Source organism: Aulonocara stuartgranti (assembly GCF_965226115.1).
Source record: "Aulonocara stuartgranti genome assembly, chromosome: 2".
Taxonomy (NCBI): Eukaryota; Metazoa; Chordata; class Actinopteri; order Cichliformes; family Cichlidae; genus Aulonocara; species Aulonocara stuartgranti.
Genome location: NC_138940.1, coordinates 23,114,319 through 23,141,477, shown reverse-complemented (window position 1 = coordinate 23,141,477; position 27,159 = coordinate 23,114,319). Strand labels below are relative to the sequence as shown.

The 27,159-nt window shown below is 40.5% G+C and overlaps 1 protein-coding gene and 1 long non-coding RNA gene across 5 annotated transcripts; one reads left to right on the top strand and one right to left on the bottom strand.

Moving 5' to 3' along the window:
- Positions 1–5,442: 5,442 nt before the first annotated feature.
- LOC309691409 lies at positions 5,443–9,303 on the bottom strand. Of its 4 annotated transcripts, none has more exons than XR_014271994.1 (5): positions 9,256–9,303; positions 8,524–9,134; positions 8,000–8,147; positions 7,551–7,638; positions 5,443–6,967 (listed from the first exon to the last, which is right to left on the bottom strand). It is a non-coding gene; the product is annotated as an uncharacterized lncRNA (long non-coding RNA). The 4 variants fall into 4 exon arrangements; XR_014271996.1 differs by having other exon boundaries at positions 8,524–8,587; positions 9,002–9,284; XR_014271997.1 differs by having other exon boundaries at positions 8,524–8,559; positions 9,002–9,284.
- Positions 9,304–11,227: 1,924 nt separating this feature from the next.
- LOC309689189 (uncharacterized protein) lies at positions 11,228–26,124 on the top strand (the record flags this gene model as incomplete). Its single annotated transcript, XM_082505435.1, has 3 exons — positions 11,228–11,233; positions 25,016–25,298; positions 25,480–26,124. Exons 2-3 carry the CDS (start codon positions 25,017–25,019, stop codon positions 26,122–26,124), a joined length of 927 nt encoding a protein of 308 aa, XP_082361561.1. The 5' UTR covers positions 11,228–11,233; position 25,016.
- Between the last annotated feature and the right edge of the window lie 1,035 nt (positions 26,125–27,159).

The window sequence follows — 27,159 nt, the reverse complement described above, 5'->3', positions numbered from 1 at the left end:
TATTAGTTAAAGTTGGAAGGAAAAACCCATTTTTAACAGGACCAGGCCGTCTGCACTGCAGGCCTGAAGTGGTGCCGTGTTATACTGCTCCAGATCCACAGAGCAGACGTGTACCTCTGTCGGTGGGTGAGGCAGTTGCTACAGTAGGAGAAGACAGCATGCAGGGTTAAGGTTGTTTACTTTCTTTTTCAAGTGGCCATTGTGTTTACTTCCACCCATCACATGGCACCTGGTCACAGTCTCCTCATCAGGGCTGAGCTCGACCCTCAACATCTACCATCACAAAAACACACACGCACAATCACACACTCAGATGCACACAATGGGCTGCTTGTTATCTCCAGTGAGTGTACAGGAAGCCTCTCCTGCAGATTTCAGGGTCAAAGTCATGATGTCGGCATGGTCCTGCATGTGCCACTTGCTCATGACGCAACCTCATCAATGCAGCCTATTGATGCGGCAGCCATTTCCTCCAGTTAACTGAAGACAGCACCTCTTATCCTACGGCCAGTTAACACTGAAAGCCACTGAAATATGAGAACATGGCGATTTTGTTGTTTTCACCGCCGTATATTTCACATCTGAATAATCAGCGGTTTATGTGTAGTCAGCTGAAGCTGCTGCTGCTATTACATGGGACACCAGCTTACGTAGGCTGTTGCAAAGCTTGTAATTAGCAATGTACCCAGCACGTCCTGCTCCCTGACACTGCGGCCATGATAAAAAAAAACAAATCTGTTTTCACCAAACAGTTCTCTTTGGTAGAAACCTTTTGGCCGGTTTTATGGAGCTCACATGCTCATGTTAAGCATTTGTCAATATTTGTGGAGACAGGAAGTCTGAAAGTTTGAAGACCTACCATATTTACTGTTTCATAAAAGTCATAGAGCAGTGATGTGTTTTTGAAGTTAGTTCTGCTTAGTGTTGCCACTGCAAGCTCAAGGGGGAACTCGTGGAATTGTTCATGAAATGAAGAAAAGTTTGCATGTTCTTCAACGAATTTATATCTTACATTCAAGGCATGAGGGAAGTAATAAACTTTAAAATTTAAAAAAAAGGTTTAATGTCTTCCTGCTCTTCCACCCACGGTGATGGCAATGACGCTTCATGCTGTTTTCAGAAAATTCAAGTCAGTGGACCAGAGGAAAGAGAAAAAAATGTAAAGCAGATGTCCAGCTGGGTTTGTAAGCACAGCCAAACCCCCTCCACAGCACCCATGTTGAGGAAAGAACATAAATTCTGATGAGATGCTGTACTAGAAGCCAAAACAGGTTAGAGATTTCAAAATTTTTATTCTACTGGCTTTCGCTGACCTAAAAATCCCATCAGGCTGCTCTGAGACCAGCGCACCTAAACATGCAGCACAAACAGATGCAAAAAAGCTGGAGCTATGGAAGAGATTTCACAAGCCCCGAGCTGTTTGGAATCAGAGTGTGCAAATATAATGGTGTGTGTGTCTGTGTGTAGCCTCTGGGTAAATGTGCAATAATGTAAAACAGGATTTGGATCACCCTCAGCTGTGAGCAGGTGTGAGGTTTTTTTTCCAGCTAGTCAACTTCCTCTCTTGTCCTCTTCTGTCCACTGACCTCGTTTTTAGCAGTCTAAGAAAATCAGCCACTGCGAAAGGACTTTGCCGCAGATTCACAACATACATTTATTGGGCCGAAAAACAACTGGCAGCTTTGTGTCCCCAATTACACTGTTTGCCAGCCGGTAATGGGATGCATGAGAGCTTCATTAGAGGCGGTGAGCCCCTCTCTGTCGTCAGTGACCTCGAGATTTGCATTCGTACACAAACACACCGCAAATGAAAGAGTACAGGAGACGGCCAAAGACTCGACATTCCTCGCTGGTGGCCGCAAACACATTTACACACACCAGGGTGGCCTGGCCTTCAGTGCTGCCATCATTCAACCAGAAGACAAAAGAGCTGAAAGCATCTGTGCTTCGATTCTTCTGCTGAAAATGGGTTTGAAAAAGAGCCACCTTATTGCTACATGTTTTTATTTTGTGCAGTTCTTCATTAAACATAACATTAACTGTTTAATGACACATAACATGTTTAAAATAAAGGACTGGTGGTACAAGTTATTTTGACTTGAATTTAGTCAGTCTGCCTAACAGAGTGTTTTATCATGTGGGTCAGCTCTTGCACAAGCACATGACGACTAGGGCTGCCACGATTAGTCGACTATCAGAATCGTCGACGACTGATTTAATAGTCGACGCATCGTTTGAAGCTTTGTAAGATCACAAAAGACGCAGGAATAAGTAGTAGGATTTAAGAGTGTAATAATGGACTGAAACAGAAGATGGCAGCACTGCATGCACAAGGATGCCAGCTGCCGTTAAACCCCGAAGAAGAAGAAGAAGTAGCTCTGTCCCAGAATTCATAGCACAGCCCTGCTCAGTTTACAACAATGGCGGCAGCTAGTTAGTTTTAATATTACTCTTATTATTCTTTCTGGGTCACAAAATAAACGTTTAACATATTGTCAGGAGAGAATGTAGCTGTGTAAACCTCAAATATCTGCTCAGTTTATCAAGACACCACATATTTTCAAAAGCGCTCCGACATTTTCGAAGATGTCTGTTACCCACTAGCTCGATAGCTAGCTGGGGGCAAGGCTCACTAGAGCCCGTGAGAACACCGGACACCCTGCAAATCGTTTTCAAACCCACCGCCATCTTTCGCTACTCAGGTTAAACATGATATACAAGTCACTTAGATAACTTTAAAATGTTATTGTTTGGCTTTTTTCAGTATTTTATTTGTTCCTGAGTAAATTGGTTTGGATTAGATTGAAGTTATAGTTTTTACACAGCTGAATAAACGTCAAGCAGACAACTGATTATCAGAAGTGTGAGATGCTCGAGAATATACTCCGGTGTCCTGTTATATTTTAGATAGCAAGGAGTTTATTAAACTTCACTGAAACAATCTGCAAATTTCATTAAAATTTAATAAACTATCATCTTGTCTTTATTTTTAGTTAGCACAGACCTTAAACACTTCAAGCTGTAAGCTAATGATAGTTATATAAGAGCAGATGCATGCTGGTGCAATAATCTGTACGTTTTACGTCCAATGGATGATGATCTGATTAGTCGACTAATCGCAAAAATAATCGGTGACTGTATATTAGGTAAAACATTGATAAATCAACTTATGTATGCAGATGACCTGGTTGTTTTTAGTCCAAGCAGTGCTGGGTTACAGGATCTTCTTAATGTCTGTACTGAATATGGTGTGCAATATGACATTGAGTACAATGCTGCTAAAAGTGCTGTTTTGATATGTAGAACCAAGCAGGATAAACAGCTAAATTTCCCTTTGTTTAAACTGGCACAAAAAACTCTTGAAGTTCATAAAAAGGTGAAATACCTCGGTCACTTTATTACTGAGCAAATGAATGATGATGATGACATATACAGACAACGATGTAAGCTCTATGTGCAGGCAAATACTATTGCACGCAAATTCAGCTTTTGTTCACTTCCAGTTAAAGTGGCTTTGTTTAAAGCGTATTGCACACCGCTATATACTGCCCCCTTGTGGTCATCCTACAAACAATGTAGCATGCAGAAGCTGCATGTTGCATATAATGATGTGATGAGAATCCTATGCAGGATACCTAGAAGTGGTAGTGTCAGCCAGATGTTTGTAGCTGTGGGTGTTTGGACTTTTAAAGCACTTTTAAGAAAGCTAATGTTCAATTTTAGAGAACGACTGGATGGTTCGAGTAACAGTATAATTGTAGCACTTACAGATCCGACACTGAGTGGTTCCCGTTACTCATCCAGTCTCAGAAAGCACTGGTTAAAGTGTTTGTGTATTTATTGATTTATTTTAAGTAATTGTGTTTTATGTATATTATGGTTTTATATTTTTACAAATGCTTTAGATACTTATTTATATACATATATATATTTAATGGTTTATACCTTGTGTTGGGCGGGGGGGGGGGGGGGGGGGGGTTGTGTGTGGTTTTTTTTGTCTTGTTTTTATGGACTTGAAGTCTGCCAATAAAGATTGAATTGAATTGAATTGAATTGACTATCAAAATAATCGTTTGTGGCAGCCCTAATGACGACTGTAGAAAAGTAAGTGTGATGGTGATTGTGTTACAGTCCAACTGCAGCACAAACAAAATAGCTGCAAATGTGTGCCATGAACTGAAATGGCTGCTTTAAAGATGGGGACCAGGTCTGACACCACTCACAGTCCATCTTCAAATACTCTGGCGCAATGTGATGGTGACAAGGTGGCAATAAAACCGTGTCTGTCTGCTATCGGTTTGCTGCCAGTTTGTGATTGAATGGGGTTAAGTTGGCAACTACATGCAAACTCTGCATGTAAAACTCATGCAATTAACTGATGAATCAGCAAAGACTGCAAATCTGCTGTTGTCTACATACACATAGATTCCAATTACTCATATTTGGTGTTTATAACTAGGGTGGTAATTAGTTGCAAACCATCAGTCTGTCTGAGAGGGATTGCAGTCAGTCTGAGTTGCCTATCTGGCAACCTGAGCAACTGCCTTGTTCCTGAGCCATTATCCAGTAGATACGGTGAGGACAAACTATGACGGACACAAACAATGGTGGTACAGACAGACCAACTAACAAAGATTCTTCTTCTACTGTTTTATAGCAGAGCGCATGGCCTGTTGTTGACGTTCTCATGCTGTTTCTGAGTTACTACAGACATGTCATCATCTGATGAGCAACATAGCTATGGGCTCAAAATGTGGTCATAAATATTTTGTACTTGTAAATCGGTTTTGTACTTGTAAAAAAGATTTGTATGTGTAAAAAAGATTTGTGCGTGCGTAAAAAAGATTTGTATGGGTAAAAAAGATTTGTGCGTGCGTAAAAAAGATTTGTATGTGTAAAAAAGATTTGTGTGTGGACTTGGCCAAAAAAACCCCTGCAAGCTACAACTACGAATTTTGACCCTATTTCTCTTCCTTTCATCTGATTGGTGAATGTCATGTCAATCACAAATGTAACAATCCAATCAGAGAACAGATGGGTTTGGCTGTCGGAGGGGCGCTTTTTTTGAACTGCAGGTCTTTGAAGGGAATAAATGCCCTTTTACATGCCAACCCAGCGTTTTCCTTCATCACCACGAAGGAAAACAGCCTGTGGTCGTCCGAGTTTGGTGATTTTTGTGTCACAGGACTACGTGTTTAATACAGGGACTTCCACAGCCTTTTCAACAGCACTGCGGACGCAGAGGGGGGGGCAGTGTTTTGGAAATGACAGTCTTCATTACAAAGCTTTCTTCGTTATGAATTAGCATACATGTTTTTATTGAACATTTGAAGAACTAGCAAAAAAACCAGAAACTCTTGTAGTTCACATAAAGTCAGAGATAAAAACGACAAGGAGCAGGTGCAACTAGTACAGGTACACTGAAAAAAATATGTTGTTGGATTTACTTAATTCAATGGTGGACATTTGTTGCACACAGATGTTTTGCTTTGGCAGCAACTTAAACAATTGAGTTAAATTAACACAATTTATTCATGTTCAATAAACCTGTGCAATTTGTGTTGATAAAATGTGACTTAAACATGTTTTGATGAAGTAATTTGAGCTCTTGAAATATTTTAATCCTTCACAATTTTCTCACTTTATCCCAACACCATTCAATAACTTTTACCCAATACTACTTGGTCACTTAAATACTACATGTTATCTTCAAATTACATTTTGCTATTATATTCTAGTATCAAATACACAATTTTCAAATGGAGGCCTTATAACAGATTATATTGTTCTCTTCCAAGATGGTTGCTGGCATCCACCAGTAACCTTTCAAAACAAAATGTCTAATTTCACTGCATTGACAGTAGGTAAAGAATTAAACTGACATTACTCCACTACTGAATCTATATAAACCAACAGTTAAATAATGTCAGTTCTTCCGTGTTCTCTGGAATCAATCACAGCAAAGAAATTAGACTCTTTCTTTTGAAAAATGTTAGGAAAGAACAATACAAAACATTCTATTTAAGGCCTCTGACGTCAAGATTCAGTTAAACAACAATTATAACTAAACAATTTGAGGTAATGTTAGTTTCCATTAACATTAAATTAGGTTACTGAATTGGCAAACACCTTCCTATTAACATTACCCATTTTACCCCAATAACTAAAGAAATTAGCACTTGCAGGTCAAAACCTTTATTCAAGAGATGCAAAAATAACATTGATACGGTGAGTGACTGTCAAAAATTACGGCACTGATCATACTGTGACATCTTGGTTCAAAACAGCAAGCTTAGAAATATTCAACATTCCTTACTTCAACTGAATGAAACTGAAAATACCATTTCACACGGCCCATATGGGATATTTAGACTGCATAACTGTTCATGCTACATCTCTTCACTAGTAAAAGAAAGAAAAAATACAAAGAGAAATTTAAAAATGCTGCCAAACAGACAGAGAACTTGTACAGAGCAAAAGGAAAAACAAACAACAACAACAACAACAAAAAAACGGCTCGTCCTCATGGCAGTTGCAGTGTATATAAAAATGAACCCTGCTATCTGTTCCTGGAATTGAGCTTCAAAAATGCAGCAGAACAAGTGTGAGATTTAAATGTCTTCTCACCTAGAGCTGGTCACCTCACATGCATAACAGTGAGCTTCGTTGCAGGAGCAGTTTTGTCTTAGTTGTGAGCTTTTCTTGAGAGCTGAGTTGCTTCCAACTCAATTACCACCCTTTGAATCACCTCAAAAGTGTAGCAGAGTTGTGATGGGTAACTCATATTGAAGGAATAAAAAAGGTCCAAACAGCATGGCTACTGCAAAGGTCACGTTATCCAGATCTTGAAGAACTACTATACCCTCGATGATGATGCCAACGTCAGAAAAGTCATTGCCTGGTGCATCCTCTGGAGACAGATGTTCATTGTGGTTTTCTCAATCTGTGCAGTGGCCTCAGTCAAGTCCTGGTTAAACACAAAACATTTCTTTAAGATTCCTTTTTAAACTCATCTCTTTTGAATCTACCAGTTCTAATGTTAGAGTAATTTAAACCAATGCAAGCAACATAGTAAATAGCTATAGCCAAAGAGTGGCCTGCCATGCTGCCATTCATGGTCTAACAGAGTTTCTAAGAGAGGGTGAAAAACATAATTTCAAATGCTTTACATTAGTTTTTCTTAGAAAGACACCGGCCCATCAGAAATCCAGGTTTTGTCACTCAGAAGATGTTAGAATTTAGACTTTCAGCCCCACAATTTGGTTAGCTGTTGGTCTTTTTTTTTTTTTCAAACAAAAGCTAATGTAAATATTGGTGGGATTTTCCTTTGTTCACTAGAATGACAAATTTAAAGTTTTTTCACACTGATGTGACCCCTAATACAGGGGTGGGGCCTCAAGGGCCGGCGGCTGAGTTCACTACCAGGCCTCATGTGAACTTCAAATTATTAAAGAGGACTACTGGTCCTAACTGGTCCAATGAGGATCAAGTGGATAACTAAATGCATTTTAAAATGTTGCAAAGCCACAATCTACTCATAAAACACTCACCATGAACTCCTGCACCAAGATGTTGCAATTGTCTTTCACACAGATGCGGAGCACTTTGATGAGACTCCCTTTGAGCATTAATGTCATCCTAAAGTATTATAACAAAGAAAACAGAGATTTGTGAACTTTTCAGTAGCAGAGAAGAAAATGATCCCAGACCAAAACTTAAACCAGTCAACATGCAACACCAGCATCTACAAAGCAATATCAAAAGTTCCTGTTTGACATCAACTTTATGGATATATAGTTTCCAGAACATTTATTTTTTTAAAAAGATCAATTTTTCTCAGTGGGCCAGTAAATGCATGACGAAAATTATGGCATCCTTTTGGTGGAATCAGTACTCACAGGTAATAGTTGACTGTTTCAATGGATGCAGCATAAAAATCTTTTACTGACCTAATGCAATACATATACACTTTGTAGTTAAAGAATTTTAAAGTTCTTACTGTCATCATGGCAGCTACATCCTTTAGCTTTGTGCCCTGTTCCCCCGATCACTTTGCAAACACTTTCAGCAGACTGTCAGAGAGAAACTCAGCTCCGTCAGAAACCTGTAAAGGCATGGTTGGGATGCACTGGAATGCTGCATTTCATCTGAAATGACATAAAATTATTTTGAAATAACAGCAGGCACTGTGCTTGGTTAATAATCAGTAATGTTTTGTTGAATAAAAACTGTGTTTCCAGATCTTATGGGATTAAAAAAATCCAAAGATGTTTATTTCTGATTTGCAACCCAAGAACCCACAAGTTACAACCTCATTTTAGTTCAAGTGTGCATTAATGTGAGTCCAGTAATCACCTTTCTGACAATACATACAGGTATAAGTCAAACCTATGGCAGATTTTGGATTTCTCAGTTGTATTAATAGGGTGGTCTATTTGAGTATGCATGCACCTAATAATTATAAAAAACCTATTATAATTAAGTTACAGAAACCTTAAGCGAAAATAGAATATACTTTCTTACCATAACACCTTGAACCCACAATCCATCAGCTGACTCCTGGTGAAATGCAGAATAGATGTGGTCTCTCAATGTGCATCAACAAAAACAAAAACAAAAGGACAGCAGGTGAGGGCAGGAGGGGTAGGGATGTAAGCTAGCATAATACCGCTGATGATATTAGCTAAAGCTGTTCAATGTCCAAAATCTCACTAACACCACGGTGCAGTAAATACACAATGTAACTGAAGAGTCAGTTGACAAATCTATTCACACAGAAAACCAAATTATGTTATGAGTGCCTCGTAATTAGGTTTAATGTGATATTAAGGCTCTTGTGCCAAAGACAAATTCAAATGAAAAAGCGCCAATTCTTTGATAACAGATAAAACAGCAAATAAGCTAACGGCTCTTTTTTAGCATGTTACATGGCGGCACTTTAGACGTTTAACTACATTTGGCTGAAATATGGTAAATATTAATTCAAAAAATCAAGACATACCAAAAAACGTAGAGTTGGCTGCTCGACTTGACTGAGATGGATGCATTTTTTAAACCACGATCCAAAGCCCGCGAGATGAAATCACGCGTGGTTTCACGAGATTTAACGTTGCTATCTTATTGACTTACTTCACCTGAACATGATATAAACAATTTAATACACCCTTTCTGCATATCATGTAGTTTTTACACTATATAGTTACATTTATCTTTAAAACATGAGGCAATTGTGTTAAATACATGCAAGATGCTTACATAAATCCAAGAGATGGCCAGTCCCTTTTTTTCAGTGTAGAGCTGCTGCAAAAACCCACAGAGCCCAGCAGCCAGCAACAAATTCTGGATCCTTTGCTTTTAGTTAGCAATTAGCATTGGCAGCACATCCTGCGTCCGATGTGAAAGGACTTTTATGCTGCTCGCTGTGACTCACAACAATGGTCCCGGGTCAGCCCTGACGTTGTGTTAAACTAATCCTAAAGTAATAATGGTATTTCTAACCACTGACATACCACAACTTTATCCTTTCAACAACTGCTGAAAGTTAGGGGACCTAACTGCTATCGGATATTTATATAGAGATTACCCTTCAAGGACCTGCAGTTCAAAAAAGTGCCCCTCCGACAGCCAAACCCATCTGTTCTCTGATTGGATTGTTACATTTGTGATTGACATGACATTCACCAATCAGATGAAAGGAAGAAAAATAGGGTCAAAATTCGTAGTTGTAACTTGCAGGGTTTTTTTGGCTAAGTCCACACACAAATCTTTTTTACGCACGCACAAATTTTTTTTACACATACAAATCTTTTTTACAAGCACAAAACCGATTTACAAGTACAAAATATTTATGACCACATTTTGAGCCCATACATAGCCAACTGACATATACAGTATGTTTAATTTCCCTAAATTAAACAGAAGAAAAGGCTGAAGCTGGCTGGACAAAGTTAGTATTCTTCTGTAGATACTACATATATACAAAGTGTTACATACTTGTTATCACTGCACATTATTAGGACCGTTGATGGTTGTCTAACCAAACAGTTGGGTAGTTTGTTAGCAATCTGAGACCCCTTTGTCTAGTCTGCTGACATAGCCTCTGGGCACATTGGGCAACATTTTAGTGTTTCCGATGTAGCTAAAGTCTAAAAACTTCCTGTTTTCCGGGTCATTGTTCACAAAAGCTGATGAATTTTAAAACGCTAATACAAAGCTAAATTGTCATCAGACAACAGCCGGTGTTTTTGAATTTCTGCAAATACGTTCTTTCGTCTGCACTTCAGAAGGATTGTTTACCTGCATGAAGCCAAAGGCTGCACAAGCCTGATTGAACAATGCTATCTGCCCTGAAAGCAGACTGCAAACGGCAACCAAATACTGAGACACACTATATGGACAAAGTAGACGGGCCACAACTCTTAATATTTAGATTCAAGAGTTTTCAGTCCCGTTGTCACAGGTGTATAAATTTTACAAACATTGGTGAAACAATGGTCATTCTAATCAGCTCACTGAATTGAGCATTGTAGGGGACACAGCCCCTGCTCTAACCACTTGGCACCCTAGGCCAGATTTTAGGTGGCGCCCCCACCCTTGCATTGCAGTAAATTCCACTTCCTATTTACATATACTCCTGAAAGGAACTGAATGGCGTTGTCTTTGACATTTTCTATACTGTACAAGTGTTATATACAGTGCTTTGTTCTGAATAAGCAAATGTTTCTACTTAGATTCAAATGTATTGTCATTACAGTGAATTATTGATTAAATTTAGTATTAACATTCACGGTGTGCACTTCAACACTGATTTAGAGTTTAATACTATAACCAGATAGCAACAAAAATGTAGAAAATGTAACACCTGCTGAATAGATCAAATCTTTAAAAAATAAAATTTCACTGAGGAGTTTAAGGTGGACAAAGTAATCTATAATACTATAGGTGACTCCTAATCCTGAAGCTACAGTGGCCCTGAGAGGTCAAACAGACTGCAACTTAAGAAAACACCAGCAATAAGAAAAACGCTGCAAGCACATAAAACACAACGGAAACAGGAAAAAAGAAAACAGAAATACAAAAAAATAACATATTTCCAAAAGCACAAGGGAAATGTTTCTGGGGCGACAATAACCCGACGGACCAGTTGCGGAAACCATAAGCTAAGAATTGTGCTGGCAGACACTTACAAGAAGTGGAGAATCTATCAGTTTTGCGAGGAAAGAAAAGATGAGAGGTAAGTGTGTTAGCCTAACTATTAGCCTAAAAATCTATCATCAGTATTATATGAATCATGAGATTAAAACACACTTATCTAGCATGTTTTGATCCTGCAACTTGTCCGTCGAGTTATTGTCTCCCCAGAAACATTTCCCTTGTGCTTTTGGAAATATGTTTTTTCTTATTTCCGTTTTCTTTTGTCCTATTTCCGTTGTGTTTTGTGTGCTTTTGCAACGTTTTTCTTAATGCTGGTATTTTCTTAAGTTGCAGTCCGTTTGGCTTTCAAGGCCACAGTATAAAGCACTTTAACTGATCTTAAAACTAGCTATTTATTGATTAGCAAACCATGCTAGGCTAAAGGCTACTAGCATTCAACAGCAAATTAGCAGGTTAACACTACGTTCTGCTAGATAATTAAAGCAAACAAATATTATCATATTATATTTACTGTACCTCTGTCTCTGCTACTTTTTCCTCTTGAACGATCAGATGTAACTGATTCTACTGTAAGATGGAGTCAAATAGGAACCACACCAAAGAAGCCACAAAGTGGCAAACCACATAAAGATACAGAGCTAGGCACTGAGTGCTGAGGCCCATAGTTCTCAAAAGTTGCCAGCGCTTTGGTGATTCAGTAACTGCAGGGTTCCAAACCTCCTGTGGTTTTAACATCAGCACAAACAGTGCACACCAGGGCCCGTATCCCTAAAGATTCTGAGAATCCTCTCAGAGAGCTCCTAACTTAACCTAAAAATTCCTTGCCAGGAGTTTTAGCTTAGAAGTGATTCCAGAACATTTTCAGTGAACTCTGAGCAAGGAATGGATGGAAAATCCTATCTTAGTGAGGAGGTGTGGTTGACCCCGTTGCTAGGTATGAGTCATCATTTCAAAAGCCGTGATTGGTTGATCCTACAAGTTTGATGGAAATGAGCTTTTGGTGATAATGAGCAAAGGATGTACCCTCAAATCAATAAACATATTATATACTCTAATCTTATGCTGACTGTAATTGTAAATAATATTTCACATTCAAGAAAATATCTGGAAAATGAATAGTAAGCTGTAGGGGTTATAGCCATTAGAATCTAAAATATGTGAAAACTTAAACTCATTACACCCTGTTCAAATAATGATTTGTGTCTTATTTGCTCATATTAATATCCTAGCTGACATATTTTGTACTTTCAATCCCATATGGACCCTGTTGAAAACAAGATGGCCTATCTCAAGGGGCTGTCCTTAATGAAGTAGAAATCACAACGTTACAAGTCCAGTGTGGTCTTAACGAGGGTAACATGGCTCAGCTTTTAGCAATGTCTGTGATTGCAGACCCAAGTCATCACTGCTGCATTGTTGCATTTTCCCGGTTGCCAAATACCTCAGGGTTGTGATTACTTTCGTCTCCGGTGTAATAGTGTTGTGGCGTCGAGTTGGTGAAGTAATTGCATCTCTGAGGAGATCCACCACAAACATGATTCCTGCACGATCCAATCTGTAGCGTCTCAATAATTCCCTGTCATCCAGTGTTTGCAGGACATCTCTCCTGCCTCTTCTGTTGGCCATTTTGTGCAGCTGCTTAGGGGAACTCCTAAGCCACTAAAAGTCCTCTTCCCTGCTCTTAGCAGATCTCGCCTTAGGAGCCCTTTTAAGCGCTAGGAATCTTGAGGAATCTTGAGGTTTGGAGTCTTCTCTCACCCCCATTCTCTGCGACCTGCTGGAGCAGGGGGGCTAGGACTAGGAGGAGGAGTTGGCCGTCCGACTGCGGTCTGGAGTGTGGAGCCTTCCTGCTGCTGCGGAGTCGGGGCGGTCTGCCTCCCCCCACCGCAGGGAAAAGGGAAACACCACCTGGGTCTGGGTGCAGTTCCCCCCTCCAGGGGCGGGGGCACCTAGACCCGGTTTGTAGAGTACGCTTGGGGAGTGTGATCATGTGTACAACGTCTCTTTATGTCTGTCTCCACGTTGGTTGAGTGTGGAGTAAGTGCATATGAGAGCATGAGGGTGGGAATGGATGTTTGTGTCTGTGTGTGCCTGTATGTCTGTGTCTATATGTCAGGTTGGGTGTCAGGCGCCACCTCTCTGGGGACATCTCAGGCCCTCCAAGGTTTGGAGGCCTATCTCCCCCTACCACCACTTCCCCTGCCAGTGGCGGACCCCCTCAGACATCGGTGCGTTGGTGGTTCTTTGTGTCCGGGGATGGGCGTCCAGGTACACACCGGCTCACTCCTTGGCGGCCGCTTATCGGGGCCTGGAGCCTGGGGCTCGCTCGGGCCACTTCGGAGGTGGGGTGCCCCCGGTCTCTCGGCGCAGCTGGCTGCCGGCGGAGCTCACGGGCGCGTCACTGCAACTCCCCCTGGCTTCTGCTCCGCGGCTGCTGAGTGAGCCCTCATCTGGGACTCTCCTCAGCTCTTTCCGGGACAGTGGCGCAGCTGCCCCTCTGTTGGTCTTCCTTGGTCTCTTGTGTTCTGGGGGCCTCTGGATGTCTGGAGTTTTGATCTCCTCCACACCTGCTTCACGCCCTGGAGGATGGGGCTGTGGCCCCCCCACACCCTCTAGCAGATTATTACATGAAGGAACCTTTTAAAAAACAAAAAACAAGCACGTCCATGCTCACAGGTGTACACACGGGTGATCACACCCACAAACTACACCCTTTTTGGCTCCTACCTCAAAGCACACTGTGTTCTGTTGATCTTATGTGCTGCACAATAATGTTTAACATTTAGTATTTACTGTCATATTCCCATATATCATTGTGATGTTGTTTATTCTATTACTCTTGTTCTCTTCTGCTTGCTTTCTTTTTTCTTTCTCAGCAGGTGATCCAGGTGATTGATATATGCATTTTTTTTTTCTCTGCCCGTTCTGTTGGTTTTTGTCTTTTGCCCTTCTCCCCCGTCCCTCTTCTCAGCTGTTTCTCTTTCCCTCTTTCTTTCTCCCCTTCTTTCCCCCAGTCAAGTCTGTCCCGTATTCAGTAAGTGAAAATAAAATAAACAATAAAAGGTGAATCAAATGGACCATTACGGCAAGGCTGGGATGGTCAGTTTGGTAAAGTAAATCCGTTGGGCATCTTTCTTTGCCTTTAGACAACAATTCTGATGGCAAAAGAGCCAAACGGGACAGGCAAAAAAAAAAAAAAAAAAAAAAAAAGGAATCTTGAGGAATAGCTTTTATATTAACTGGGATAGTCGTGTCACTTTTAGGGGAAATTCTAAGAAAACGTCATGACTCTGAGAATTTTCTTAGAATTTGGCCGCTAGGAGCCACTTTTTGCACAAAGATTCTTTAGGGATACGGGCCCAGGAGTTTAACAGCATAGCTTTACATGGCCGAGCCTTTCATCACCAAGCACAAAGCCAAGAATTGGATGGAGTAGTGTAAACATTTTACTAAACCTGCTATGGAGGTGGCAAGTGCAGGATGAGCACTTGTCAGAATGTTTTTTCTAAAATGCTTCTTTTTAGTGAAGAAACCAGCAATTGCTTTTTAGGAATGTGGGATGTTATTCCCCCAGTAACCATCTGGAATCAAATCTACAAAATAAAATTATGGCGTCAAACATCTAAGACAGTGTGTGCAATTCAGAGGTCAGTTTGGTAGAGTCCTTAGCACTTCAGGAATTTAGAAATGGACAAAAATATACTACACTACCATGCAAATAGTCTGGAATTTTGCTAGGAAAATGGGAAAAAGATGGAGTGATTTATTGAAAAGTTCTCCTTTGGATGTTGGCTGTCTGTTATTCTGTTCTCTATCAAAATGATCCCACACTACTTCAATAATGTTGCAATCTGGGCTCTGTGCAGGCCTTGGATAGTGATCCATAGTGTGTCTTTCTATCCAGGTATGTTTTTACAAAGTGTTTGGGATCACTGTCGTGCTGAAAAATGCAGCTCTTGTCAATCAGATTCCTTCCAGATTGTACTGTACATGATAGTGCCTCCACCGTGTTTTACTGTACCCATCTCCTGACCTCCTCCATACATACTGATCATTATTTGAACCAAAGCTTTAACATTTGGACTGATCCATCCATAACACTGCCGCTGATTTTCAGTCTAGTTCATGTATAATTTGGCATATATCAGTTTTTTCTCCCTGTTTTCATTTCTTAAGAATGGCTTCTTGATAGCCAACCCTCCACTGAGAGCAGTTCTGATAAGGTGAACAGAAGATGAATCATCTCTCAGTTCCTTTGTCAGTTCTTTTTTTAAGGATATGACTTTCAGATCCTGCTCATCTGCTGTAGATAGGTTTTCAGGTCTGACATTTATACCTTTTTCCTCCACCAGTCCAGTTTCCTCAAAGGAAACACTGGACACCACGCCAAGTTTCCAGCTGATAGCTCTTTGCCAATCACCTTGTTAGTGTAAAAATATTATTTCATGTCTGTCAAACTGTGTTATTCTTGGCCTTTTTCATATATTCAGCTAAAGAAATGAAAGCAAAATGTGTGTTTTTGTGACAGGCTGTTAGTAACAAAGTGCCTAAAGATAACATTTTAAATTCAGTTCTTTACTAAGTTTTCTGTAGACACAGCGTTGTGTCCTCCTTTGAGTTAGGTGCCTTTTTGTGCTTGAATTCACTGGTCAGTGTTAAATGGTTTAACAGAAAAACAGCAAAAGAAAAAAATCATTTGAAAATGGTCAGGCACAAGGACTGGACTGAAGATGCCGTTTAAAAATGGCACAGTCTGATACCATGAAGGCCAAATAGAAAGAAATAAGGAGTGGCTAAAGACTTGCACAGTGCTGCAGATTTTATTTTTAATTACTATTCAGATGTTTATTATCTCCAAACTCTCCAAAGATAATTTTATGTAGTTTCAATCAATGTTCACTGGAGAAAACCATCAGGTTTTCAGTACATGTGATGCTAGATCTCTTGAGTGTAACACGATTTGTTTTGGTTTTGGCATACCAGAATTACACTTGTAAAAAAATACTCAAATGAAAACCATTTTAGGATGTTCTAACAATCCCAGATTTCAATCAGCGCCCTGTACTACTCAGTGTTTCATACAGATGGAACAGCAGACTTGTTATACGTGCATCTCTGCACACACAGGGTGATGAGAGACACTATTTTACAGTCCAGACCTGAAGGAAGCACCAAATGGTTGTTACCATCATTCACATGGTAGTAAAGAACTGCCTGTCTTATTGTAATCTGCATTCAGGGAGCTGTTTTCAGGTGAAGGGGTAAAACAATATTAAGTAGTTCTATCTGTCTGGTTCTTTATTCCTTTCTGAACTTTTATTATAGTTTGTTTAGTAAAGTTTCATGTGTGTGAAATGGCTAATAATAAAAGGTTAATAAGATCCTAGCTAAAGTAACAGTTACAGCCTCTGTATTTAAAATAAATACTTGTGTTTAGAGCTAGCAGGGAATATGTCTTGTCCTTGATAATATAAGTACCCAAATGCTTGACTATTGAGCAGAACAACAGTCCCTATATTTACTCTTATATTTTTTCTCTGTCCTTTTTACTGCACAGGGTCCACAAACAGTGGGAACAATCCATGATAGCTTCCTGAACTAAAGCCAAACTTCCCAAATTTCAGAATGACTTCAGACCCACGGCCTTGACCTCTTTATTAATAAAATCATGAGAAAAAATATTTAAAACAGCAGTGAGCTTTGCTTCTAGAACTGAGAAGGGACTCAGGATCTTCGCCTTAAGAGTTCGACTGAAAATGCAGAATTGTTTGGGGACTTCAGCGCCACACAGCCAGACATGCAATTGCATAAGCTCGCTATCAGAGTTAAATGTCAGTCCTCTTTTTCCTTTTGTACTCATGGACTCTACAAAAATGAGACATTGATCAGACTTAGATAAGTTAGCATAACCCATCCACCCAAAACCAAAAAAAGATTGTTTTTGTGCATGCATGGCTTTCTATATTGTGTGCTTCTAAATTCCTGATTTAGTGTTACATTCATGTGTCTATGTGTGCTAAATGGGTTACCCACTGGTTATGGTGTATCCCACTGCAGTATGACTAACAGCCCCATAGGGACAAATAAAATCAGTGATTTACTTATGGTCAGATTTTCCAGAACTCCTGAAAACCACAAGAAACCCACAGCAGAGGGTGATAAAATAAGAGAGATGACAGCAAAGGCCTCCCTGTAGCGTGACATTCAGCCTGCTTACGTTGTATTTGGGGGGGGGACAGGTGTTAGAGGAGAACCAGGCAGTACACCGAAGCTCTAAACCAATGAACATATGGTATGTTTTTGAGCTTTACTGGGGCTGGAAACCACATTTAAACCACATGAGAATGATCTGTCTGGATATTTTTTCTCCCCTCAATACAGATGTCCTCTATGAAAACTAGGGAGGAGAGAAATAGTAAATGATTATGTTTTATATGTGTTAACATCATTCAGACATCTACCAGTCAGGTATTGTACTAAAGATGTATTAAAGCTTCATGAACAGCCAAGCATCGATAAGTGAGTGGAAGATGCCACTGGTTCAACCTTCACATAGTAATGGTGTAGTACAATGGTCCCTCGTTTACCGCGGGAGTCACGTTCTAAAAATAAATTGCAATAGGTGAAATCTGCAAAGCAGCCAGCTTTATTTTTTACAATTATTATAGGTGTTTTAAGGCTGTAAAACCTCTCAACCTCAGACAGGCATGAACTTCCATGTTTTTCAAGTTCAAAATCATCATTGTCAAGCAGTTCCTTTTCCTGAGGTAAAAAGAGTTTTAACGAACTCTGAAAAGGCAAAAGTGCTCAGAGACACGACCAAGGTAAGGCAGGCTGAAACCCAACCATCAAGACTGGACCAAGAAACATCTGAAAACAGATTTTTCAAAGATTTTATAGACTGATGACATGAGAGTGACTCTTCATGGGCCAGATAGACGGGACTGTGGCTAGACCAGAAACATGCACTGAGCTCCACCTCAAATCAGATGCCAGCAAGGTGGAGGTGGGGTTAGATTTAGAATCTGTTGGGGATTTTTTTTATTACTCTCACTTGTTCTATTCTTCTAGGAAAGCCAAAACCTCACTTTTGCTTTCATAGACATTCAGGTTTGACTTTAGCATTTTGGATTGACCCTTGATCAATAGTAAAAATGAATCCTCAAAAATATACTTTGGCTAATAATTGTTCACAAGGTTCAGAGCTACTTAGTAACCAAACCTGTTGTCAATAAATGTTGTTAGCTGACCAGTTTTGACTGGGAAGACATTGTTGCTGTTTTAACCATGTTTGCAGGGATAAAAGTCACATGCTGGGGATTTTTTGCAGAAGATCTATCCCAAATCTTTCCCATAAAATTAGTCCAATAAGGGAACCAAGCTTATCAGGGAAGGTCAGATTTATTAAGTTCACATGCCAGCTTATTGAGGTTTTCAGTTACAGAACTTCTAAATCTGTCATGCACGTTTAAATTATTCTGCAAGCTATTGTTCCAAACTGAGAACTACTGAACAAGAAACATTCAAGCCCTTGAAGTTATCAGCATCCCTGATGCTGTCTTTGTGTATCAGATGTTTCCTGCACAGGGCCTTAGCGGAAAGGAAGTACCCACCTATCCTGACTCTGACACTAGCTATCTCGTACTGTTATGTTGTTGCTAAATAGACCCTTTGCCCCGAAGCCAGCACTGCAAACGTTGCTTATTCAATAATAAATCGGATGCGTGCAGCAGGTTTCCTAGATGTTGATGTCATCTGGAAGTCACTGTTCCTGTTCCCAAGGGTAGAACCAGCCAGGGGCTGGTGGGAATTGTTCACGTACTGAGGGAGGGTTACAACATGTGTGCATAGTGTGACTTTGGGGTTATCACTGAGCTACTAATTGGAAAGGCTTCAAAAATTAAAAAAAGAAGAAGAAACTTTGTACAGTGTAAGGTACCTTTTCCCATTTCTCACATCATCAATCAAATTTGTACACGTTTCTGAAAATTACAGCAGACGGGTGTGGACAGAGCAGGGAGGGGGGATTTTCATAATAGCCCTGTGATAACCCTCTCGTCAGTGCTAATGCACACATGCCTAGGCCCAGCTATACACTAAACGTAATACAGAGCTGCAAAACAGATTGCTACCAGATGTGCTTTTCCTCTGCACCAACTATATGACAATTTCCAACCTTACTCAAATATTTACCGGAAAACTGCAGTTATCATAAAACGTAATTTTCTGGTAAATATTTGGCACAGAGATCTCATCATCCAACACTCTAAGAAATTCATGACAAATCGTTCAGGTTGTATCCCTGGGAAAATCACCTATTGAGTAATGCTGCAATTTTCTCAGTCTTCCGTACATTTGATATCCAGCGGTATTTTCTTTATTCGTAAGAGAGAAAACAAAATCACAGAGCAGGTTTGGATTTCATTAAAGAATAAATTCCAAGCTCAATGAAGAGATTTCTCTCTAATATATTGCCTACTGTTCTTCTCTCTCCTGCCAAGTGGTATCGTGCTACAGAAGCAGCAGCGTGCAGAAGAGAAACTATTAGAGTGTTAATGGTGCTGTCTTTGGCAGGACCATGTGCACCTTCTGCTCAACTCATCCCCTGATCCTGTCAGTCTAAAGCTGTATTTTTAGGATTATTTCAGAGCCAAAGCTCATCTTTAAGTCCAACGGCAAACTGATCAGTCAATCCATCTCACAATTTGTCTTAGGATTTATCACCTTCATCCTTATACTTCAGCATTATACTGCTATAGGCCTTGGCTCTTCACAAGGTAGAACAGTTTCTGTATTTAAATATCGAGAATCTTTAAACAGCTGATGCCAATTTCAATGGCAGATTGTTGTTGTTGTTCTTTTTTCTGGGGGGGGGTTGGTTTTTTTTGTGTGTGTGTGGGGGGGGGGTTCTCTTCATAGTTTTGCTTGTAATTGAGTACTTTTGCTCAAATATCAACTGGCTACTCCAGAAGCCCTGAAAACAGACCAGACAATGTGTTTCCAGATAGTCCACAAAGCACTGAGCACCTTTTCTCTCATTTTCCCTTCATGCCTTTTAATCCCACTATGCATTTATGTTGTCTTCTGAGGGTAATGTACCATTTGTTGTTGTAGTGTCCACTATTATGTCAAAATGATGGACAAAATAAGGAAAATTATGCAATTCTTGTCATAGGTCTGTTCTACAAGAAATCTGAAAAATGCTTTAGGATTTATGCTGCCACCCTAAAAGGGGACTCATGGATAATTTCCTATATGAATGGATCCTCCCTTTATTTATTTTTTTCAAACCAAAATGTTTAAAAACAGTCAAAACCAGAGTAACTGTAAATCCAACTCATCTCTCAGTTGTACACAGCGTCCATTGTTCCATCTTCAGGATGATTTGTACTTATATTGGAAAACCAGTACTTCCATAAAACAGACAGGTCCTTCTGCACCACAGCACTGTTGAACAAAGGATAACTTGGACTTGATGCAAGGGCAGGAATATGCAATCCTGAGACAGTGGACCAACACGAGTTCTTTGCAGCTTTAGCAACAGTGATGAGTGAAGTCTGGCGAGGAGGCCTAACAATGCTGTTTAATTTCCAGCATCCTAATGTGGCAATCTTCCTGTGGAATCCAAACTCCACCTATTCAACTTCATCACTCATATACAGTTCTAGCTCCATCAAGCCAAAGCAAAAATGGCTATTGTCCCCTGAGATTTAAGTCTGTCTGGTCACTGAAAGATTGAGTTCAGCTGTGCTCTAAATCTTTGTTTCCCCTCACAAATATCCAATCCATCCGGAGCTAGCTCAGCTGAATAGAGTAAACAATGAACCATTATTTTGTCAGCACTATAGTAAAGACACGCAGTACCAACTGTACCCTGTTCACACATTTGGAGAACATGGAGAGTATTATGCATCCAAATATTCACTATTCTTTGAGCATGATGTTCTCCCTCATTTCCTGTCACCACTCCAGTGGCAAACAGCTAAACTCTGCAGAACAGAGATGTTTTGGGGTTTTAGCATCATTTTAGTGAAAGATACCAAGAAAAGAAAATAGATTTTTTGGAATCTCTGGACCTTAGGAGAAGAACCACAGAAATTGGATCTTTCTGTAAAAGTTACCAAAAATCATCAGATTGAGCTACTTTGTCTAGAAACAAAAGGAATGAGACACTTTATCTGATAACTTTCTTCCTTATAACTTACAGCCTTTTTTGTGCCACAGACCCGTTTATGTCCGACATTATTTTCACAGACGCCTTTAAGGTGTCGCGGATAAATACAACAAAATAAAACCAGTACCGGTACCAAAAAAACTGGAGGTTTATTCATAACACACGGGAAAAGACCCAGGGAAACCGACTTAACGATAAACGACGATAAAAAAATAACAATAAAAACTGATAAAACCCCCGAAACCATAAATTTCACACCTGAGCCTCAACTCTCGCGGCCCGGTACCAAACGACTCACCCGGGGGTTGGGCACCGCTGACTTACAGCACATAGTGTAGTCTGACCACTAGTTCAAGGAACTTTCCTCTTAGCCTTTCCTCTTTATTTCAATCTACCTTCAAAAAGGCACCCCCTCCTTAAAAATGATTAGCGTGTAAAACAGAACTTTTAATACTCACCACTGAAAAAATATCTCTCCATTAACACCTGAATGATACAACAGCAAGAGCCAGAGGGATGCATTTTAAGGTTGCAATGTTCCACATCACAGCAGCACACCAATAGAGGACGGCTCGATGTTGTAAAAAGAGCAGTTCTGGCATTTGGCAGTACTTTATGTTCTTATTATCAGTGAAAGCTGACGGTAGCAAGTGAGCTGAAACAGGACAAGCAAAACTGCATGCAATCCCCTGATGATTTTGTCCTGCAGGCTATTCTCACGGTTGCAAAAACTGTATATAAGGTGTAAACGTCACAATAAGATGCAAACAGAATGAGATGTTTGCCTTTTTGGTTAGCGTTGTCACCTCACAGCAGGACTTCTTCTAATCCAAACCTCCTGGTTGACTGGAGCCTTTTTGTGTTGGGTTTGCATGTTCTCCCTGTGGGTTTCCTTTGGGAGATCACGCTGCCCCTCATAATTCAGAGTCATGCATGCTGGGTTAAGTGTTATAAATTGGCCATGTGAATGTTATTTGTCTCCAGCAGTGGATTTGGGATTTTGGGATCCTTGTTCTGTTGGAACATATAATTGTGTCCAACTTTCAACCATCTAGCTGTTGATTTAAGGTGAAGTTGAAGAATGTCTTCATTATTTCATTCACCTTGTTCAATGCAGCATTAGCACTGGCTGCAAGAAAGCTCCAGAGCATGATGGTACCACCAGCATGCTTGATAGTTGGTACAGTTTCTTAGGTTTGAAAACCTTTACTACTGTGAACACAAGTAAAGAAGCGACATGCTATATAAAAACCAGCTCAACCATTCATTGTGACCAGCTAGCTTAATCTTTGTCTTGTCTGACCATAGCTTGTCCATGTGAGCCATTTGAGCTTGAAGGTGTTGATTTTCGAGTGGGTGCTTCTTTCTTAATCAGCCTCTTTGAGTGTTTGGCGATGTTTTACTTCACTGTGGGCAGTGAGACTGGTGTTTCAGGAGTTCATATTTCATGGTGGTTCCTGTGTTGTTTCTGAGCATCCTAACCAATTTCCTGTCATCTGAAGGTGATGGTTCTTCCAGCATTTGTGTGTTGACGTATCAAGTGTTGACGTATCAGAATAACTTGTACTTATATCTATGTACAGTTGTGCTATGTTTCCCTGTTGAGCAGAGGATGGATGGTATTGGTTTGGGAAGTTTCTTTTTGCTGGTGTATGCATGTATATTGCCACTAAAACCTGATTTTACTGTCTTCATATTTTCTGTTTTAAAATCAGATCAAAATAAAATATATTGTAAGTTTTCATAAGCACATATTAAGTTTTAGTTTAGCGAAAAGAAACATTTAGCCTCCATTTGTCTTCACATTTAGAAGAAGATGGTGCATTCACTGTTCGTGCTGCTTGGCCTCTCTAGATTTATGTCAAAAGTCATGTTTCCACGAGCCTACACGAAGAGATTAATTTGAGCTGCTGGTGCTGGCCAGTATTGTTAACCAGTAAATTTTACATATTCTCCCATTATGCAAATTGTCAGGTTAGCTACACCCTAGAAAGACTTCTCTTTCAGATATTCACATCAACAAAAATGTAATCAGTCATCAAGTTCATTCCATTTTTCTGCCAGTGCAGGATTTCATATTGCAGTGCTCATCATTCATTTTATCAGATACAAAGCCAAAATTTGACACAAAGAATCTCCAGAGTCTTCTTGAGTTTTTGATGTTATTTGAGGTGGTGCCAGAAGCCTTGACTAGCAACCTTTCCAATTTGCACCCCACCTTTTCCCAAAGGTAAACTGGGATAACCTCCAGCCCCACCACAGTCAAGATCGGATAAGCGGTAAAGGGAAAAAAAGAGATGGTGCCAGGTTAAAACAGTCCTGTCTGCTGGATAAACTCGTCATGTTTCATCAGGTTAGATCCAGCACCCCTTAAGTTTTTTAACCATATGAACTCGGTGATATCAATTGTTAAAAACTAATGTTGCGTGACCAAGCATTGTTCAAACCCACAGATATTTGTTTTCAGTTAACATAACTCATTACAAAAAGATGTCAAACATCTCTGAGTTTGCGGGAAGACCTTATTTACAAAGTGATGGAGTAATGGTGCTGTGGCATTATGAAGAAGTGTGGCTTTATTTTCAAAGTTTAAAAAACTCCAGAGTTCAAGAGGTTGAGCAGGCATAAATGAAAGATACAAGAACGATTCTTTTTGTGCTTTTTCTGGAAGCGGAACATGATGTGTTGAAATTGGATTTATCACATTACAGCTGAAGAAAGAAGAATGAACTGTGCACTTGTGTGCCTTCAGGAAAAAAATAGCTCAGATGGGTGAAAAGAAATTAAGCGGCAGAAAAACTTCAGCAATGATGTGAGAGGTTTGTTTGTTTGTTTTTTTAAAGAGTCTTACAGTTTTTGCCCGTTGCTTGAACACCATGAACCCATGCCTAGACTAAAGTAACACAACTTGAAGCTTTTGTTACCATACCTCAAACACATGTACCCCTACCTTAAACAAAAGCGCTGCTTTGCACCCCAGTTCCAATTATGCAACACACCTACTCCTTTATGCAACACACATGGTCCTGCATGCTACACTCCATTTCATACATAAGACACTTCGTTCACAAAATGAAATTTCAGGGTGCCATTCGGAAAACACATGTATCCAAAATACAAAACACATCGGGTAATTGCAACCACTCAAATACACACCTGAAGGCACTTACTTGCAAAACCAAACACCAATTAGCCAACTACAAAAAGCCCTCAGCGTAGCCATTTCAAGAACTTTGCAAGCATGGATGGAGGGAGAGCAAGAGGAAGAGGAAGAGGAGGAGGAGGCCGAAGAGGCCATGCACGGACCCATATTTCTGATGAAATAAGAGCAACTTTGGTGGACCATGTCATCAACCATGGCCTGACTATGAGGGAAGCTGGGCAGAGAGTCCACCCACATCTAAGCCGCTTCACAGTGGCATCTGTAATACGAACATTCCGACTAGAAAACAGGTCTGTCTTCACCTCCATACCTTCTGCTCTACTCAGATGGTTTTATAGCACTGTTCTACAGTATATCACATTACCATATCAAGTGTACGGGGTGCTAATGCTCCTTTTGCAGCCAAAGTGGCTGATTCCTTATATTGAAGTACAGTGTTGTACAGTGGATGACACAGTACATACAGTAAAGTACTGTAAGAAAAATAAGCAAACCGATGACAATATGTGGTTGTATTTCTCCAGAATGACCCGAAGACCTTCTGGGGGAGGACGCCAACGCCTGTTCACACAACGGCAGGAACTTGCTGTTGTGGACCTAGTGAGGGCAGACAATGCCATCCGTCTCCACCAGCTACGACGGAAAATACTTGCAGACAGGCGAGTGTTCAGCAACATAAACCATGTGAGCATCACCACCATCAGACGCATCTTGGGTAAACACAGCATCACCATGAAGCAGCTCTACAGAGTCCCATTCGAGAGGAACAGTGACAGGGTCAAAGGACTTCGAGCTGAATATGTACGGGTACGTGTAACTGTCCCTTACATTTACAATAGAGTATTGGTGAAGTCCAGTAGCAGCTGAATATGTACCATATCAGTACCACATGGATCTATTCTGAGAGCTACACAGGTACCTGTGTGATGGGGTGAGGGTGCTGCATGTGTAGCACTGTAGTACAGTGATATGTTCCCCTTTTTTCCAGAGAATCTTGGCCATGGATGGAGCTGCACAGCCTCATGAATACATTTTCATTGATGAAGCTGGATTCGACCTGAGCAAAACAAGACGACGGGGTCGTAATGTAATTGGCCAAAGGGCAATTGTGCACGTCCCAGGGCAGCGCGGGGGAAACATCACATTATGTGCCGCCATATGCCTTCGAGGGCTTCTGCACCATCATGCAATACTAGGTCCATACAATAGCCAACACATACTCACATTTCTAGATGCTCTCCATGATATAGTTGTACAGAACAGACCAGATCAGCCCAGGTTTGTGGTGATATGGGATAATGTCAGTTTCCATCGGGCTGCTCTGGTCCAGGCCTGGTTCTCCAACCACAATCAATTTGAAGTGGTATACTTGCCCCCTTACTCACCATTTTTAAACCCTATAGAGGAATTTTTTTCGGCTTGGAGATGGCGAGTATATGACCGCCAACCACATGCCCGCATGCCTCTTCTGCAGGCAATGGAACAGGCCTGCGGCGACATTCAGGTGACAGCAATCCATGGATGGTTTCGACATGCAGGAGGATATTTTCCCCGGTGCCTAGCGGGAGAGGACATTGCTTGCGATGTTGATGAGGTCCTGTGGCCAGACCCCAACAGACGGCGGGATCCATGAGCCCACGTATGCACAATTGTCATGGTTTTTTTGTTTACAGTATAGTGTTTTTTCTATTGCAGTATTATTGTGTTGTTGTTGTTGTTTTTTTTGCTTTATCTGAATTCATGGTACTGCAATGTACAACATTGGGTAGGTCTATTTGCGTTTTTGGTTGTTTGGAAATGTGTCTCCTGTAAATGTGCCTTCTGAATAAACAATGGAAATCAAGGACTGCAGTGTTTTATGTAAAGGAGACTAGTGTGTTCCCCCTGATCTGTAAGTGTTTGCATATGATGCAAGTATGTGTCATTTTGTCAACAGAGTTACATTTTGACAAAGGAATGTTAGGTTTTGACAGCAGAGTTTAGGTTTTGGGAGTAGAGTTTCAATTTGGCACAGATGTGAATGGTATATTTCCCAGTGTTGTGTCATGTGTACTTGTGTGTACAGTTTTGGCACAGAGAGCGGAGTTTTGCAAAATGTCTTCAAGCAGTGGGCAAAAACTGTAATAAGTTTGGGGATGAGTTTTGCACCAGGAGGCTTATTGTGCAGCAAGAAACATCATATCCAACAAATGCTCATCAGGTTCCTCCCACTGGACATCAGCCTGAAGGTGGAGCCATGGAAACTTAACTCACACATGAAGATCAATCATTGTCTTCCTCTATTGTCTTTTTGCAACCTCTGTTCTTTCTTGAGTAGAAAACAAAATAGACTCCAACTTGAAGAGCTGTCGTATTTGCTGCTTTCCAATTTCAGAGTTTGGTGGCTTCCTGTGGTAGAGGAGGAGGAAGAAGGAAGAGCTTTAAAAAGTGCCTGTGTGCATCTGCCAAGGCCAAATTCTCTAGAAGCACAACAACACATCCTCTCTTCGGTTCCTCCGTCTCCTCAAGCACACACAGGTGCAGAGCAATGCTGCATTAAGGAGTGTGTAATGGTGATAATGTCTGTTAATGGTTTAATAATTTGAGGCTGTGGTAATGACAATAATGATGCACCAGGAATAGTCGCGTCCCAAAATAGAGCAGGGGATGGGTGCCATTAAACAGACTC